The sequence below is a fragment of the Labrus mixtus genome, chromosome 14 (assembly GCF_963584025.1).
Source record: "Labrus mixtus chromosome 14, fLabMix1.1, whole genome shotgun sequence".
Taxonomy (NCBI): domain Eukaryota; kingdom Metazoa; phylum Chordata; class Actinopteri; order Labriformes; family Labridae; genus Labrus; species Labrus mixtus.
Window position 1 is genome coordinate 3,325,800 of NC_083625.1, and position 14,961 is coordinate 3,340,760.

The window sequence follows — 14,961 nt, forward strand, 5'->3', positions numbered from 1 at the left end:
TTGCCATGGGAAAAGTCCACCCAGAGTTCCAAGGTACGGTTCCGGGGTTAAGATCCAAAAACTGTTACCGTAGTAACCATGTTGCCTTCAACACTTTCACAACATTTCAATCCGAGTATAAAGTGTGTCGTACTAAAGCCTATAAATTAAGATATGTAGTGTTTGTTTTTAATATCTGTTTCGTGTGTTTTTCCTACATTGTGCTGTTAACGGACAAAGTGGAGAAATGATTTGCTCATAAAGAATGTCGTTTGAAAATGTGAAATTAAAAAGTACTGCTCACGCTAATGAATCCAACATGTTCACCTGTAACAATCAGTCCTTTGGATTCAAGGTGAACCAGCAGAGCAAAAGACAACAGGTGCCTCACTGAGAGTCAAATAAGATTCACCATTGAAGCGTTGGCACGTTCACACACACTTGTGAAGAAACACAAAAGACTTTTAAGAGACCCACAAACTGACTGAAGGTTCACTTTGGTGTGTGCTGCTCTTCTTCTACTGCGTCTTCTGCTTCGGGGCGGCAGCGGGGACGTCCAGTCCAACGGTACTCTTCCCGGACAGGAAAGGGATGATCTTCTCGAACAGCAGGATGCAGCTCGCCACGCCTGGAGACATGTTTGGAAGACATAAGAGATGTGTTTTGTGAATTTTGTCAAACGTATATAAAAAGGTATAAATCATGAAAAATAGTAAAAAAAAGAAGAAGGTATTGCAAAGAGATATTGAACATAACACGTGCTTATTGGCTCCTCAAAACACAAAGCGATATACGGAGCCATAGCTTCCTAACAGGAGGAAACACCCTCAATGTGTTAAAGTTTTCACTTCTTACCCAGAATTGGTCCCAGCCAGTACACGAAGCAGTACTCCAGGTAGGTGTGGCCGCTGCAGGGGAACTGGACGGAGAAGGCCAGCACGGGGTTAAAAACAGCTCCTGAGATACTTCCACCTGCGCAGACAAAGAGAAACGACACAGCTGTAGATTTTTGTACCAAATATTCACCTCAACCTCAGTCTAAACTGATGTTGTACGATTGGAGATTTTAAGTGAAGTCAGCGTCCTCTTCCTCCACTAAAGTCTGTTTTTTAAAGCAAGTGTTCTGTGAAGGTAGTGGTGTGTTATAATCTCCCTATCTGTGTGGCATCGATTCACACCTTAAATGGCAAGTTACTGCGCCTTAGATGAGCTGTTACTGTTGCCTTAAGAAACCAAAAATGTTCTTAAAAAAAAAAGGTTTAAACCCCACTGGTTCCAGCATTTCAAATGGAGTTTTTGCTGGTTTTCTTTGACTGCTATCATCATATGTTTGGGTATATGTCAGTTTTTTGGAAAAGGAAACCATTTATAGACGTCAGTATTGGATAGGGGAGTAACTAGTGTGCGCACACAAAGTCAAAATGCACACAGCTGCAGGACAGGAAATGTTCTAACTTCAGAAAAAAAGGAAAAATGTCTGCACTGTTCAGCTCCTATTCAACCAGGGAAAGTCTTCCATCTACGAGATCTGGAACATCTTTGGGTGCAGAACAGTGTCGACCTTTTTTTATGCATATTAGACAATAAACCATTTCAGAAAAATGAAAATAAAAGTTCTCTACTTGTGTTATAAACTGATGTTAATGCTCCTGTGAGGAACTTTTAGTTTGTGTTGATTTTGGCGCCCCCCTGTGGTACCTCTTATCTCTCTCGCTGATATCGTCCTGTACATGTTTAATTCGTTTTTGTTTTTTTTAAACAAAAACTATTATCCTGCCTTCTTATCTGTCTGATGAAACAGTAACCAGAAGGGATACGTCGATGTATCAGCCAATACAGAAATCGTCACATCAGCAAATAATGTTGCACAAACCGATACTCTTATCTTCTGATTCAGATAAGAGTTTCTTTCATTGGGCAGAGGAAGTCACCTGTTGGACAAACTCAGATCTGTTTTCATGGTCGAACAGACGTACACAAAAAGAAGCAGTGAGAAAAAACGTCAGTTTCAGACTTGGCAATCGGCTAAGTTGTAATTTTAAACCTCAGTATCAATATCGGTCCTCGTTTTCAGTCGGCGCCTCCTGAGTAATCAGGAATCATTGGATGTAAAGGCTGTTATGTCAGGGGTATATAATTACTACCTTGCTACATTTGAATCAAGCATTGTCAGCAAATCTATCAATCTATTAAAGTATCAGTCTATTGGCTGTTTGTTTCTCTTTTGCTTTATCCATCTATAGGAGAGAGAACAGAAATGAGGAAGAGGAGTAAGCGGGACACTGGTAGACATGATGGAGATGAATGCTGGTTGGAGGGCCCCCCAATTAATTCTTGCTTAGGGCCCCAAGATACTCTAGAATCGCCACTGTTCATAACCAGCTAAAAGCTCCTCACTGGATCTGAATATTATAATATATATATATAACATGTCAGGATCAGCGGTGGTCTTTACTTTCGGGGAACCTGTGGATCCATTTCTGCCCCTGTAGTTAACACACCTGTGTAAACCATCGCGGTGATGACCGCAGCGATGAAGTTAGCGCGAAGTTTTTCGTCCACTTTGTGAACATGCATGGCTGCAGCCTGGACGGTGAAAGCACAGCCCAGCTCCACGGCCGCGGCCTCCAATAGAGTGCCCCCCAGGGGGTCGAAGCATCTGAACCCGAACTTCTGGTGGTTAACGTGGACGTCAGAAAGACCCAGAGTCCACACGGAGGCTGCGAAGTACTGCGCCGCGACGGCAGCTCCGAACTGACAGGCTATGAGGAGAACAGCTGCCCGGGCGCCGCTGGTGCCGCGGCAGACGCTCTCCAGAGCTCCGCTGGGATTACATGAGGCTCCCCGGAAAGAGGTTAAATGTATAACCGTCATGGTGTACGTGAGGGTCAGGCTGACCGGCAGCTCCAGCCGGGCAGTCTCACCTAGCAGCTTTAGTTCATGTGTGCAGCAACAGAGCTGGAAGGTGGACGCCGCTTCCAGCAGGTAAATCCGGTACGCGCCGGGCGAACACCGCGCAGCTGTCCGGCGGATCGCCTCGCTGAGGAGCACGGCGACCCCCAACACCGCCAAGGAAACCACCAGGTCAGTCATTTCATCCGGCTGTCCTGTTGAGAGGGGGGCAACTTAAATAAAATCAGCCGAGTCAACTTCTTCCCTCCTTTTCGACGTCAAAATCCAGTTGATCCACGTTGCCGCAGCCGCGTCAAGCCGCGAGCTGCCAAACAGGAAGTGCCGCAATTCAGTCTTCAAAATTAAAGCACGATCATGAATAACCAGGTTAGAGCTGTAGCATGTTTTTAAAATCATGGTAATGTCACTTTCTCTGGTTATTTTAGTATCCATTCTCTCAAATTAAGAGGAAATGTTTTGTAAGAATTAAACGCTAACAGAAGTCCTTTAAATTCAGTTTTAGACTATTTATAGAGAACATTTTATACAAATAAACTTAATGTGCTTTACCGAAGACAGCAATAAACAAACACCATACAAACTATCGTTAACGAAAAAGAATAGATTCAGAAGCATCAATAAAATCCAAAACACATTTATAAAAGGACCCATCCCATACAACACCTACTCCTACCAGAGCACACACACACCAACCACACACATGTACACACACACACACACACAAAGACAAATCAACAGCTAAAGGCACGAGAGAAAAGTAATGTTTTAAGAATAATCTTCAAACTTAAAGTTTCTGCAGACATCAGGTCAGCAGGCAGTTTGCCTCGAGTGAGTGAGCAAGTCAGACATTGAGGTTCCATTAACGGCTTTAAGTCAAGAAGTGATCATTTGAAATCCAAAGATTGTTCAGAAATGATGTAATATGTTCTATTTTATATTTAAAGGTTTTAAAACCTCGAATTGAACCTGTTAGTCAGAATGAGTAACTAAAAAACACCTTGTTGTGGTCTTTCATGGTAAAAATCTCCTAATCCATAACATGCCAGCATTAAGGTTAGAAGGTTTTATTCTGGAGGTTGAAACAGGAAATGCTGCTTTTTATTGTACAGGTCTTGATAGTTGTGCTCGTGTTTTTTTGGGAGGGGAGGTACCTACATCCTGGGAGTGACCACAGCTCAGAGGCTCAGCTCAGGGGCCAAAACAATCAAATCTGTGTGTTACAGTTTGAAAAGAAAGAGGGAGAGAAGCTCTGCTGAAGAGCTCCAGTTTCTCTTACAGCAGCTTTTGGTCAAAAATATAACTATGTTGTTTGTTTGTTTTTTGACATTTTCGGACATTGACATAACAAAGATTGAATAGTTATAAAACAAGTATCTAAGTATTGAATATTTTTACAACTTTTACTTGTAGTTAATTAGTTTTGGTCCTCAAGTTAATTCCCACACTCCCTCCCACCATCTAAAGTAATATTTTAGTTAATTAAAGAACTTTTTAAATTGGTAATAAAGTGACACATCTCATAATGAAAACTATCACAATGAAGACTAAAAGGTCAGAGGTCATCTTTCTTCATCCTGGATGTTATTTTTCTGCTCATTTTGAAACATAAAGACAGAGTATGTCATGATTGGGATTGGGAACGTGCTAACACTTTAAATAAATAGTTCTGCTTTCCATCACTTAAACCAGCACTCCTTTGGTCCAGACTGAGATTTTAAAACATTCATTCAACATGATCGTGATGTTTTGTGCATTCATCATGAAGCGTTGAGATTCATTACTAATCTTAAGACTCATCATTGGACTCTGTGTGTTCCAGTTGGATGGTCTTCATTATCTACTTGTAGACAAAATCATCGGCAGGTCCTTATTTAAAAGGCAGCACGTATTCTGCTCCCTTCATACGATTCATGTGAAAAGTTCTGGAAGATGCAGTCTCTTGTAGTCTGGGTATTCTTGTTATCTGTTCGGAGAGTCGACTTTGAAACGGGGGGAAATGAGTTTGAGGTCCGCTGCTCTCCTGCAGCTTTGAATCTGCTGCAGGATGATCTGTGTCTGAGGAATCTGTGATCCCAGATCACCCACTTCACTGTGAGTTTGACCTTTGACCCTCAGGTCGTCGTTTTAGAGCTCCTGTGAGGAAGACAAAAAGACTCCAGGTCTCCACAAAGTCTTTACAAAGTGCATTTAATATGTTAAACAACAATTAGCTATTTGTTGCTCTTTTTGCACTTGAATTGCACATTTGCACACCTCCACTTTGCACTTTAATAACTTGAATTTCCATTCTGGTACGAGCTCTTGACTGATTTTATTGCACCATTTTTATTTGGTTTTATATTTTGCTGTGTTGTCGTTTTGGTTTATGTTTGATGGTGATGTTGTCCTTGTGTTTCTTCTGTGTGCTCCTGTTGCAACGCAAATTTCCCCCTTGTGGGACAATAAAACATCTGAATCTGAATCCGGTCTCTTTAAATCATTATGAAGCAGACTGTTGGAGGAAGATGCATCAGGTTGTAAATGCTCTGATAAGGACTCTCTACTCTTTGACCGTAGATATTTTGACCTTTGTTTTTTAAATGTGTTGAATGTCTTTAACTTTTTTAAGACGTGCTGCTGCAGGACACTCTTGTAAAGAAGGTTGTCAATGTCATTAAGGTTTTTTCTGGTTAAATAAACTTTAAATAAAAGAAATACAATTATCAGAAGAGGGCAAATCAAACAGAAATGTGTGATCCTCTGACTTTCCCTCTGGAGCTATCATCACTTGTAGGTCAAAACTCATGAAGCCACACTTGAGGACTAACATTTTGAAGCTCTCCATTTCTTATGAATTATGGATTTTGTTTTTTTAGAGCCAAAAATATTTTATTTTTTAAAGTATGACGTCTCTCCATCAATGTCCAAAACTCATGTTCAGTTTTGTGAACAAGCGGCGTTTGTCATTTCCTGTTTGTGAAGCATTGTTAACATTTGAAATCATTTTGGCAAGTCCGTCCTGCAGCTGTGAGTAAACAAGAAGAAGCCACGTGGCCATGTTGGGAATGTTGGAGATGTAAACAAGGGGCTGAAACAAAGTGACCCAGATGTTTATTCTATGAGGACCAAACAAACTTCACATTAGCTACTGGCTTTGTGACTATAAATCCTACGGTGGCCCTGAAGGTGAACTAAAAAAACATTTAATGTAAAAATACTTAACAAATCGTAAAAAATATTTAATAAAACACAAACATTTCACAAATTATCTTTTTTGTTTCATTCAGTGTTTTTGCGAGTCACAAAATGTTTCTGCTTTACAAACTTTTTTTCTGTCATGAAACATTTTTGAAGATCGCACTTTTTTTTTTTGCATTTCATTAAATGTTTCTATGTTCATAAAATGTATTAAAGAAGAATGTGTGACTTTTTGATCCACAGAATGACCGTGACATTCAAATAAGAAGTGAGTAGGCTATTTTATTCAAAACATCTTTTATACAAAAGGGGAGGAGCCGGCCGACCATGTAAACACGGCTCTGACAACAACACAGCCAGCGGGACTCGAGCTTCTCACTCATTGTAGACAGTCATGACTCAGAGACACATTTACACAGGAGAGACTGGATTTATGATTTATTTGTGTAAAATATTGCCTTTAAATATTTTTCATTTTGTGAAACATTTTTGCGGTCAGTGATTTTTTTTGTAGTTTCCCTTTAAGGCCACCGTATGAATAAATTACAATGAGATATTTTTACACGCTGATATTCAGTAGGTTTAAAGTTGAGCTGAGTTTTACGTATCAGATTGCTAACATTAGCTGAAGCTGATGGGAATGCTGTGAAAGTTTTTACAATACAAAGTTTGGCCAAAAGAGCGAACAATGGAGCTGGAGGATGAGAAGATATGACATCTTATCTCAAGAAAAACACGACTGTCCGACCTACATGAAGTCCGTTTGTTTTTATTTCTATTCGAGCAGTTCTGACATACTTTCTACTTTGATGGAAATGTAAAGTGTAGTCTACATGTTGAATTTTCCAGAGACGTGAGGTATTCTTGGTATTTGAGTTATGCTTTTGAGATGTTTCGTCTTACATAAACAGAACTGGAGCCAGAAACAGCTTTACCCTGCAGCATCGATGTGAATAACTCAAACTGTGACTCCCTCTTTTTGATTCCTAAAAAATATTATTTAATGTGTTAAATTATTTTTTTTAAATCTGTTTAAAAACGCTTGATTTTAAAATACCCTTAAGAAGCTTTTACATTAGAGATTTACTTTCCAGGCATTGAGTCCCTTTTACATTAAACAGAAAACACTGCAGATGAAATGTGGAAACTTTTTAATCTTCATTTCTCACAGATTTAAGAAACATATTTTGTCTCATTGTGTCACTAAAGATGAGATTGGGCTTTTGTGTATTTTAAATGTTTCTAGTCTTATGAATTAAAAAGCCTTGTATACTTTTTCAAACCATCCTGAGTACCCGGATCTGGATCATCAGGGGTCTCTCACCTTGCCTCACCTGACGTTACCGTGTGTTTACATCACTGTGGCAACAGGTGGCAGTCTGTCATACAGAGGTGAAGGGCATCAACACGAGCTCCTGTAAAGCACAAAAGACTAAATGTCTTCATTTCCGCTGCAGCTTTCAAAATAAAGGTCACGTTGTTGTTGTTGAATGTATCTCTGTGTCAACTTTCCTGGTGAAATTATGAATGCATTTGGTAAAACCTTCCAAGAGTTCAGTTTTAATTAATGGTTATTTCGTTTACATCAGTTTGGCATGGCCCCCTTTTTATGTCAAATAAATGCTCCTATTTTAAAATGTAGTGCTGCACATTTGAATCCAAAGTATTTTCTTTGCATTCCTGCGTTAGTCACTTCTGTGAGCTTGACGGAAAACATCTTCCGAGGCCACCTGCTACACGTCGGGGTAACCTACCCGAAGAAGAGCAGAGCACTGCGGCTTCTTCTCGGCCGTCAGTCGGGACTACGAACCGACCTGCGCGGCTCACCTGGAGGTATGGATCACCAACCCTACATGTTATATCACCTTAATAATGTATCATCCATCAGAGATACTGAACCTGCTGTGTGCCATCGATGAACATTTGGTGTCAAATAGGCTCCGATCATTCCTCTAAAGGAGAGTGTTTATCCAGACTTCATGATACAAATCGGTGAATTTGACATTATCCTGCACGATGTTGAAAACAGATGTCTCATTTCACGTGATTCACTGAATTAACGAAGGATTATCATGCAGATTTTAAATCGGCAATGATAAAACACGTCGATGAAAGTGGAAACCACATCTGCAAATTGTTGATTACCATCCTGAACAACATTTGACCGCAAGGTTGATGCATGATTCACCAGAATAACAAGCAGGCTGTTTTAAATACTGATTTATGCTCTGCATGTGACGACATCATTTAAAAAAGTATAATCACTGAATTTGGCAGGTTGTCTTTGTCCTGCAGCTCATTAATTACAAAGTGTGAAACAGCAGCAGCTTTGTTTTCCTGTAACTGCAAACCACATATTAATTAATAATAGCCTGTAGTCGAAGTTGTTTATCACATAAGAGTTTGAGTAAAACAGGAGTTAATAATCTTCATCAGGTGACGCTGTGGCAGGAAGACAAAGAATATTAGTCATTCAGTAACAATAACAACAGTACAAAGTACAGTTTCCCCCCCAAGATCTGAGAAAGTTTCCCATTCTGATGCTTTAACTACTAGCAGGGGTGTGTCCAGAGGGGTGTCAAGGGGTGGCATGCCCCCCCCCCCCCTAGAAATCTGATTGGCCACCCCAGGGGCCTCCCCAAAAATCCTGAACTGTGATTGGCTTTTTGACCGGTCAGAGATTGGACTTGTGTTAAAACACACTATTAGGTTTTTTTTTTTGTAGTTTTCTTTACATATCAATGAAGCATATTTATTATATTTATTTTTGTCTGTAAGATAAGATAAGATAATCCTTTATTTATCCCACAACAGGGAAATTTACATTGTTACAGCAGCAAAAAGCAAAGATTGCAAACAAAAAGTGACCATCAGTACAATTTAAAGAAAAAAAGAAAAATTAAAAATGTACAAAAAATAGATAGATACCACAATATAGATTTTAAAAAGATCAGCTGAGAGCTGTACTTTGCACATCTACTGTATTTCATAAGACAGCTGCACGGCAAAGAAATGCACTTGGTCTTACTTTCCATGAACTAATTGACGATGTGTCGGGACAAAAAAATTGCAAATTCGACTGTGCAGGAGTTTGCATGCACTTTTTGAAGTACTGTAAATTGTGAACATAAATCTTATTTTTGTGTCATTAAAAAATAAGAAAATGTTTCCATTATCTTGTGTGTTACAATAGATAATATTGGAGATGTTAGAGAGGGTAAATAACTGATATTTATTTGTCTGTGTTTTATGAAAACATCACACTTCAGGCCTAGCCGGTACAAGTCAGCGTCCCAGTAATAAGACACACTCTACTGACTACATCTGTATTTCACAATGCTACTTTTTGCATGCACACCTTGCAATAAAAGTCTATTTATTAACATGGAGGAGGCTTACAAACTGTCTGAGCTGTCCTTTGCTCTCCTGCAGAGATAATGACCTGAACACACACCGGAGAGTGAGGAAGTGAAGGCAGAAATAAACAGATCAGACACGCCACGTAAATCCACAACTTTCCTTCTCCCTCTTTGGACAGCAACAGGGAGCTAGGAAGATATTTTCTGGTGATTTTCCTTCACAAGAGATCAAAAACAAAAAGGATAAACAGCTTGAGTTTTTCATTTTGTTTGGCTGAGTTTGAACAGATTTACTGCTAAGACTTGAGGCCGGTTAAAGATTTCATTCTGTGGATTTATAGCTGAATTTTATCTCTGCACACAAATATATTTATTTATAGCCTTAAGTTTGTATCAAACCTGACCTATGTATTCATAATTATACATCTGATTGTTAGTATTTGAAGCACATAATACCTCTCTCTGTTAATCCTGTATAACATGTTTCACTATAAGTATATACTTGTTGTTTCAAACCACTCATAAATAATATTTATTTGTGTATTCTACTATTTACTGTGTATTTATATAAAAGTCATGGACCGTGCACTTTTATCAGAATAGTTTGAACTTTGTTGTTTTGCTTTAATGTTGGAGTATTGCGGTGTGATGTCATGACAGGTTGTGTTTCTGTGTTTCTGTGTTTCAGGTGTGTGTGTGTGTGTGAGCAGGATGGGAGCTGTGTCAGAGAGTGTGTGAGAGCCATGGCGTCCACGTTGTCCCAGCTGAAGTTGGGCTGGCCGCGCGGCCTCCGTGCTAAGCTGCTGCGGCGCTACGAGCACAAGCCGTTAGTGTCGTGTCTGGTCGGTCTGTACGGCTGCAGGTGGAGACGGTACGAGAGGAGCTTCACTCAGCCGGGAGAGTGCTGCTGCAACAAGGTCAGACAAGAAGACGCTCACTGGAAACTAAAATATTTAGGATTTGTTTTTAGAGACGGTTCTCGTTTCCATTGATGGTCTAAACGCAGCTGAAGAGTTTTAATAAAGTTTTAACAGTTTGGAGAAAGTTACTTTAGCTGCCTGATAAATGCATCAAAGTAAATCAACATTTTCCATACAGTATGGTACCAAACATTTTATTCAGCCATGGAAGTTGATATAAAGCCTTTCATGTAATATACCCACCAAGAAAATTAAATATTCTTTTAACGTTTTCCTTATTCACATGAGAGGATTTCTGCTAAATATGTTTAAACACTACACTAAAAACTAGTTTCTGTAGTTTTTAATAATTGATGGAGAATAAGTTTTTACTGGAGATTTAGAAAAAAGGTTAATAAAAGTAAAAAATAAATCAACAAAACATCATACACACATGCATGGAGATGGGTGAAAAAATTGGAATGTAGTACTTGCTTGAACTAATACATTTACGGGATACTGTAGAGAGAGAGTAAGGGAACAGAACTTTAAAAACATCTTTAAACTGGTTCCAGACCAAGAGACAACCTCAGGTGTTGAAAAAAGAAGTGGAAATGCAAAATCCTGCAGTGCCTCGAGTGTCCACTAGAGGCTGGCTCCAGGAACACAGGAAGTCACATACACACCACAGGAGAAAAAGCTGCTTTTACATCATAAATAAACATGTTTACAGCCTGGTACAATAAACAAAAGAGGTCTGATTAGCTGTTGTCATCATGTGTACACACTGTACAGTTCTGTTTTGATTTCATAAACGATACGTGTTATCCATAGTTAGGCGTGTAGCTGACATGATTGACAGGTGGGCGTGATGTAACGGTTCATCAGGAGGTTTAAAACCCGCCTCAGCTCCAGCTCTCAGTCTGTCGTTAGGTTGACTGAAAGTTAGACTGAGACAGGATTTCCAACATGGCGGCTGCTGCTGACGAGTCTCCAGCGCCCCCTGCAGGAACAGATGGCTGAGGTACTCTTTATCAGCACCTCTTGTCCAATCAGAATACTCGACTGGAACTAACTGTTGTATAAAAAACATATTTCTTGAATTCAAAATGTTCCTTGTTGATTTATGTTTTCAGACTTAATCGACTTTTCTGACAGAGTCAATAAAGAATTTACAATAGAAGTCAATTCATAAAAAACAAAAAAACATTGAAGGCTGGAAAACAGAGAAACATCTTTTTAAAAAGGTTCTTAACTCATGCTGTTATAAACTGTTCACAGTAAAACATGAGCTCACAGTAACACCACTTAAAACCTAATTTCCTGTTTGAGGTCCTTTCTCTGCAAAGTCGTCCTCTATCACCATGGAAACAAGGCGATAAAGGGGGGGGGGGGGATCACGTGCTATAGTCATTAAAAGGCTGTTAAAAAAACAACTTGTGTTTCATGTGTTGGCAGGTCGAAGGTGTCTGCTTTGTTCTGCTCCTGGTGGCTTTCTGCTTAACGCTGGTGTTTCTCTACTTCTGGGGACAAGCGAAGAACGACTACAACGACTTTGACTGGTGGGTGGAGGAACACTTCATCGAGTGTAAAACCTGAACATAACACATCTGTTATATCACCACGGGATGGATGTTAGACAGCGGGTCACAGAACGACAAAGACACGACCAATTGTCCAATTTTTAAAATGTCTGGGTCTGTTTTTGATTTTCAAAGTTTCAAGATTCAAAGTCAGTTAAACCAAAAGTTACAGATAGATAGATACTTTATTAATCCCGAGGGAAATTCATCCAGTAGCAGTTTACAAAAGACATGAACCTAAACCTGTGCAATTAAAAATTTGACTAATACAAAGAAAAAATTACAGGAATAAAAACAAATATATATGTGCAATTTATATGTAATACCTGAGCCAAATATTAGTGGGAAAGAAGTGGTAAACAAAGATTCCTGCAACCTTTGTTTACCTTTTCACTCAGAGCAGAGATGCTTGTATGTCAGCACTGAGTCTGCTTTCTGGTGTTTGTTTAACTGTTAACAATGAGGTGAGAAATGGAGGATTTCTTTCCATAAGACAGTTAATAATAATAATAATAATAATAATAATAATAATAATAATAATAATGATACATTTAATTTATAAGCGCTTTTCAAAAACTCAAAGACACTTTATAATAGTTAAAAAACAGAAAGAACAGCACAGTAAGGACAGACTAACAGACATTGCAACATTACACACAAATCATAAAGATAACAAGAATAAAGGTAAAACTACAGAAAACAGAAAATACATCAGGTGTGTTTTGATGAGTGATTTGAAAAGGAAAAAGCTGACTAATGATATAATCAATCCCTTTAACAAGTGGGCACTGGTGGAGGTGCGGCAGGCCAAAAAACACCGACATGTTAACTTTAACCTTCCTCCTGTCTCCTCTGCAGACGACTGAATCTGTCCCCCTGAACATGCTCTATTTCTCACTGCACCTCCACTCTTATTGTTGCTTCCTTGTTTTTTTGTTGCTCACACTTTCTCTGATGTCTGACTGTGGAGGTTTAACTTTGGGATCCTGGGCTTCTGGTTTCCTTGGTCTGTGGTGCTGCTGGTCATCGCTGCGGGCTTCTTCACCTACGTCACTGTACTCACGGTGAGACAAGGCTATTCCTGAAACACTCCTCAAGTCTTGTGTGAAGTCAGAGTGAACGCAACTCGATATAATCAGGAGAATTCAGCTCGAGCGAGTGGGAGGGGTCGGTGACCTTTATCCCCTGTGATCGGTCCAAAACCATAACTACACATAGCACTCATTTAAAGGCAAATATTCTCATCATAGGGTCGTATAGCAGACTCGTCCGAAAGGGGTATTCTCCCTCTGTGAGGTCATCGTGTGAACTACCAGATCAGGAGGATTTTAGGGGCAGTCCTCCTGAATTGGGGGACTTATTCTATATTCATGCATGAACAAACGTCCTAAAAAAACTTCCCAAAATCTTCAGCGTGATTTTGATGTGAACACGACCGGCCGGATACCACTTACAATAACTTTATTGTTATAAAGGCAAAAGCTCTCACTAAAGTATCAGAGTTAGCTTTTGTTGTCATCTTTGGCGTCTTTTTCACCTCCCGAGACCGTACCCCCCCCCCCCCCCTTCTGTTTGAAAGAAAAAACGTCTCACTGTGAGGGAAAGATATGAATTGCAACTTTGGAGAATTTTAAGGGTGGTCTGTAAGAACCTTTTCACGAGTGCATGTGTGAAAACAGCTTGAGATGTGTTTATTAAAGTTTACTAAACCTTAAGAAGGAGACAGGCTAGCTGTTTCCCCCCGCTTCCAGTCTTTATGCTAAGCTAAGCCGATAACCTCCCAGCTATAGCTCGACAGACTGATCTTAACTTTCAGCAAAACTAATTTTCCCCAAAAGTCTAACTGTTTGATATGATGCTAAAATGTGTACTTAACTGTGATTAAAAGAAGTAATAGATACAGGTTAATGTGTGTGTTGATGTGTGTGTTGATGTGTGTGTTAATGTGTGTGTTGATGTGTGTGTTAATGTGTGTGTTAATGTTCTCTGCAGCTGCTGGCTGTGTGTTTGCTGTCAGAAGGCCAGAAGCTTTATTTACACTGGAGTCACAAGGTAACATCAACTCTTATAGGTGGACTAAGAACCTCACTGCATGAAATATCATCAAATAACCAAACAACATAAAACACACATATGAATATCTTTAAGTCAAAACAAGTCGACAATATTTGAGAAGCATTGTTTTTAAGAAGGTGAAAGCTTGAATAACCCCGGTCCTTAATGTCAGCAGGCGAACGGGCATTTACGTTTTTATCACGACAACATGTCAAATATTTTTCATGTTTGGAGATCTTGATGGTAATCAGGAAATAAATGCTGCTGTCATGATATCTGCTGTTTTCCTCGTTGTTAGATCGGGATCCTGGTGAGTCTGACTTTCTCCATCGTAGCCACGGCGGTCCTGTCTGACCTCTGGAGCAAAGAGTGGAAGACGTTACTGCTCTCCTTCCAGGTGACTCTCATCCTTCCAGGTGTCCTCATTCTCTTCCTCATCCTCCTCTTCCTCCTCGTCCTCATCCTTCTCGTCCTCCTCGCCCTCCTTGTCCTCTTCTTCCTCCTCCTTGTCCTCATCCTCCTTTTCCTAGACCTCCTCGCCCTCATCCTCCTCTTCCAAGTCCTCCTTGTCCTCTTCTTCCTCCTTGTCCTATCCTCCTTTTCCTCCTCTTCCTAGACCTCCTCGTCTTCCTCATCCTCTTCCTCCTCCTCCTCTTCCTCCTTTTCCTAGACCTCCTCTTCCTCCTCCTTGTCCTCGTCCTCCTCCTCCTCCTCCTTGTCCTCATCCTCCTTTTCCAAGTCCTCCTCCTCCTCTTCCTCCTTTTCCTAGACCTCCTCTTCCTCCTCCTTGTCCTCATCCTTCTCGCCCTCATTGTCCTCATCCTCCTAGCCCTCCTTGTCCTATCCTCCTTTTCCTCCTCTTCCTAGACCTCCTCGTCTTCCTCATCCTCTTCCTCCTCCTCCTCTTCCTCCTTTTCCTAGACCTCCTCTTCCTCCTCCTTGTTCTCATCCTGCTCCTCATCCTCCTCTTCCTAGACCTCCTCGTCTTCCTCCTCC

At 40.2% G+C, this 14,961-nt stretch overlaps 2 protein-coding genes across 2 annotated transcripts in view; one reads left to right on the top strand and one right to left on the bottom strand.

Annotated features, from left to right (window-relative positions):
* Nucleotides 1-363: 363 nt before the first annotated feature.
* Nucleotides 364-3,193, bottom strand: LOC132988634 (aquaporin-11-like). Its single transcript, XM_061056172.1, has 3 exons — nt 2,481-3,193; nt 835-951; nt 364-607 (listed from the first exon to the last, which is right to left on the bottom strand). The coding sequence occupies exons 1-3, from the start codon at nt 3,070-3,072 to the stop codon at nt 498-500; spliced, it is 819 nt and encodes a 272-aa protein (XP_060912155.1). The 5' UTR covers nt 3,073-3,193; the 3' UTR covers nt 364-497.
* Nucleotides 3,194-7,758: 4,565 nt separating this feature from the next.
* Nucleotides 7,759-14,961, top strand: part of LOC132988712 (glycerophosphodiester phosphodiesterase domain-containing protein 5-like) — a 7,449-nt gene continuing 246 nt past the window's right edge. Inside the window, exons 1-6 of the mRNA XM_061056284.1 lie at nt 7,759-7,902; nt 10,117-10,345; nt 11,786-11,889; nt 12,881-12,974; nt 13,903-13,962; nt 14,264-14,419. Of these exons, the coding sequence (XP_060912267.1) occupies nt 10,172-10,345; nt 11,786-11,889; nt 12,881-12,974; nt 13,903-13,962; nt 14,264-14,419 (588 nt within the window). The 5' untranslated portion in view covers nt 7,759-7,902; nt 10,117-10,171. The remainder of the gene's footprint in view (nt 7,903-10,116; nt 10,346-11,785; nt 11,890-12,880; nt 12,975-13,902; nt 13,963-14,263; nt 14,420-14,961) is intronic.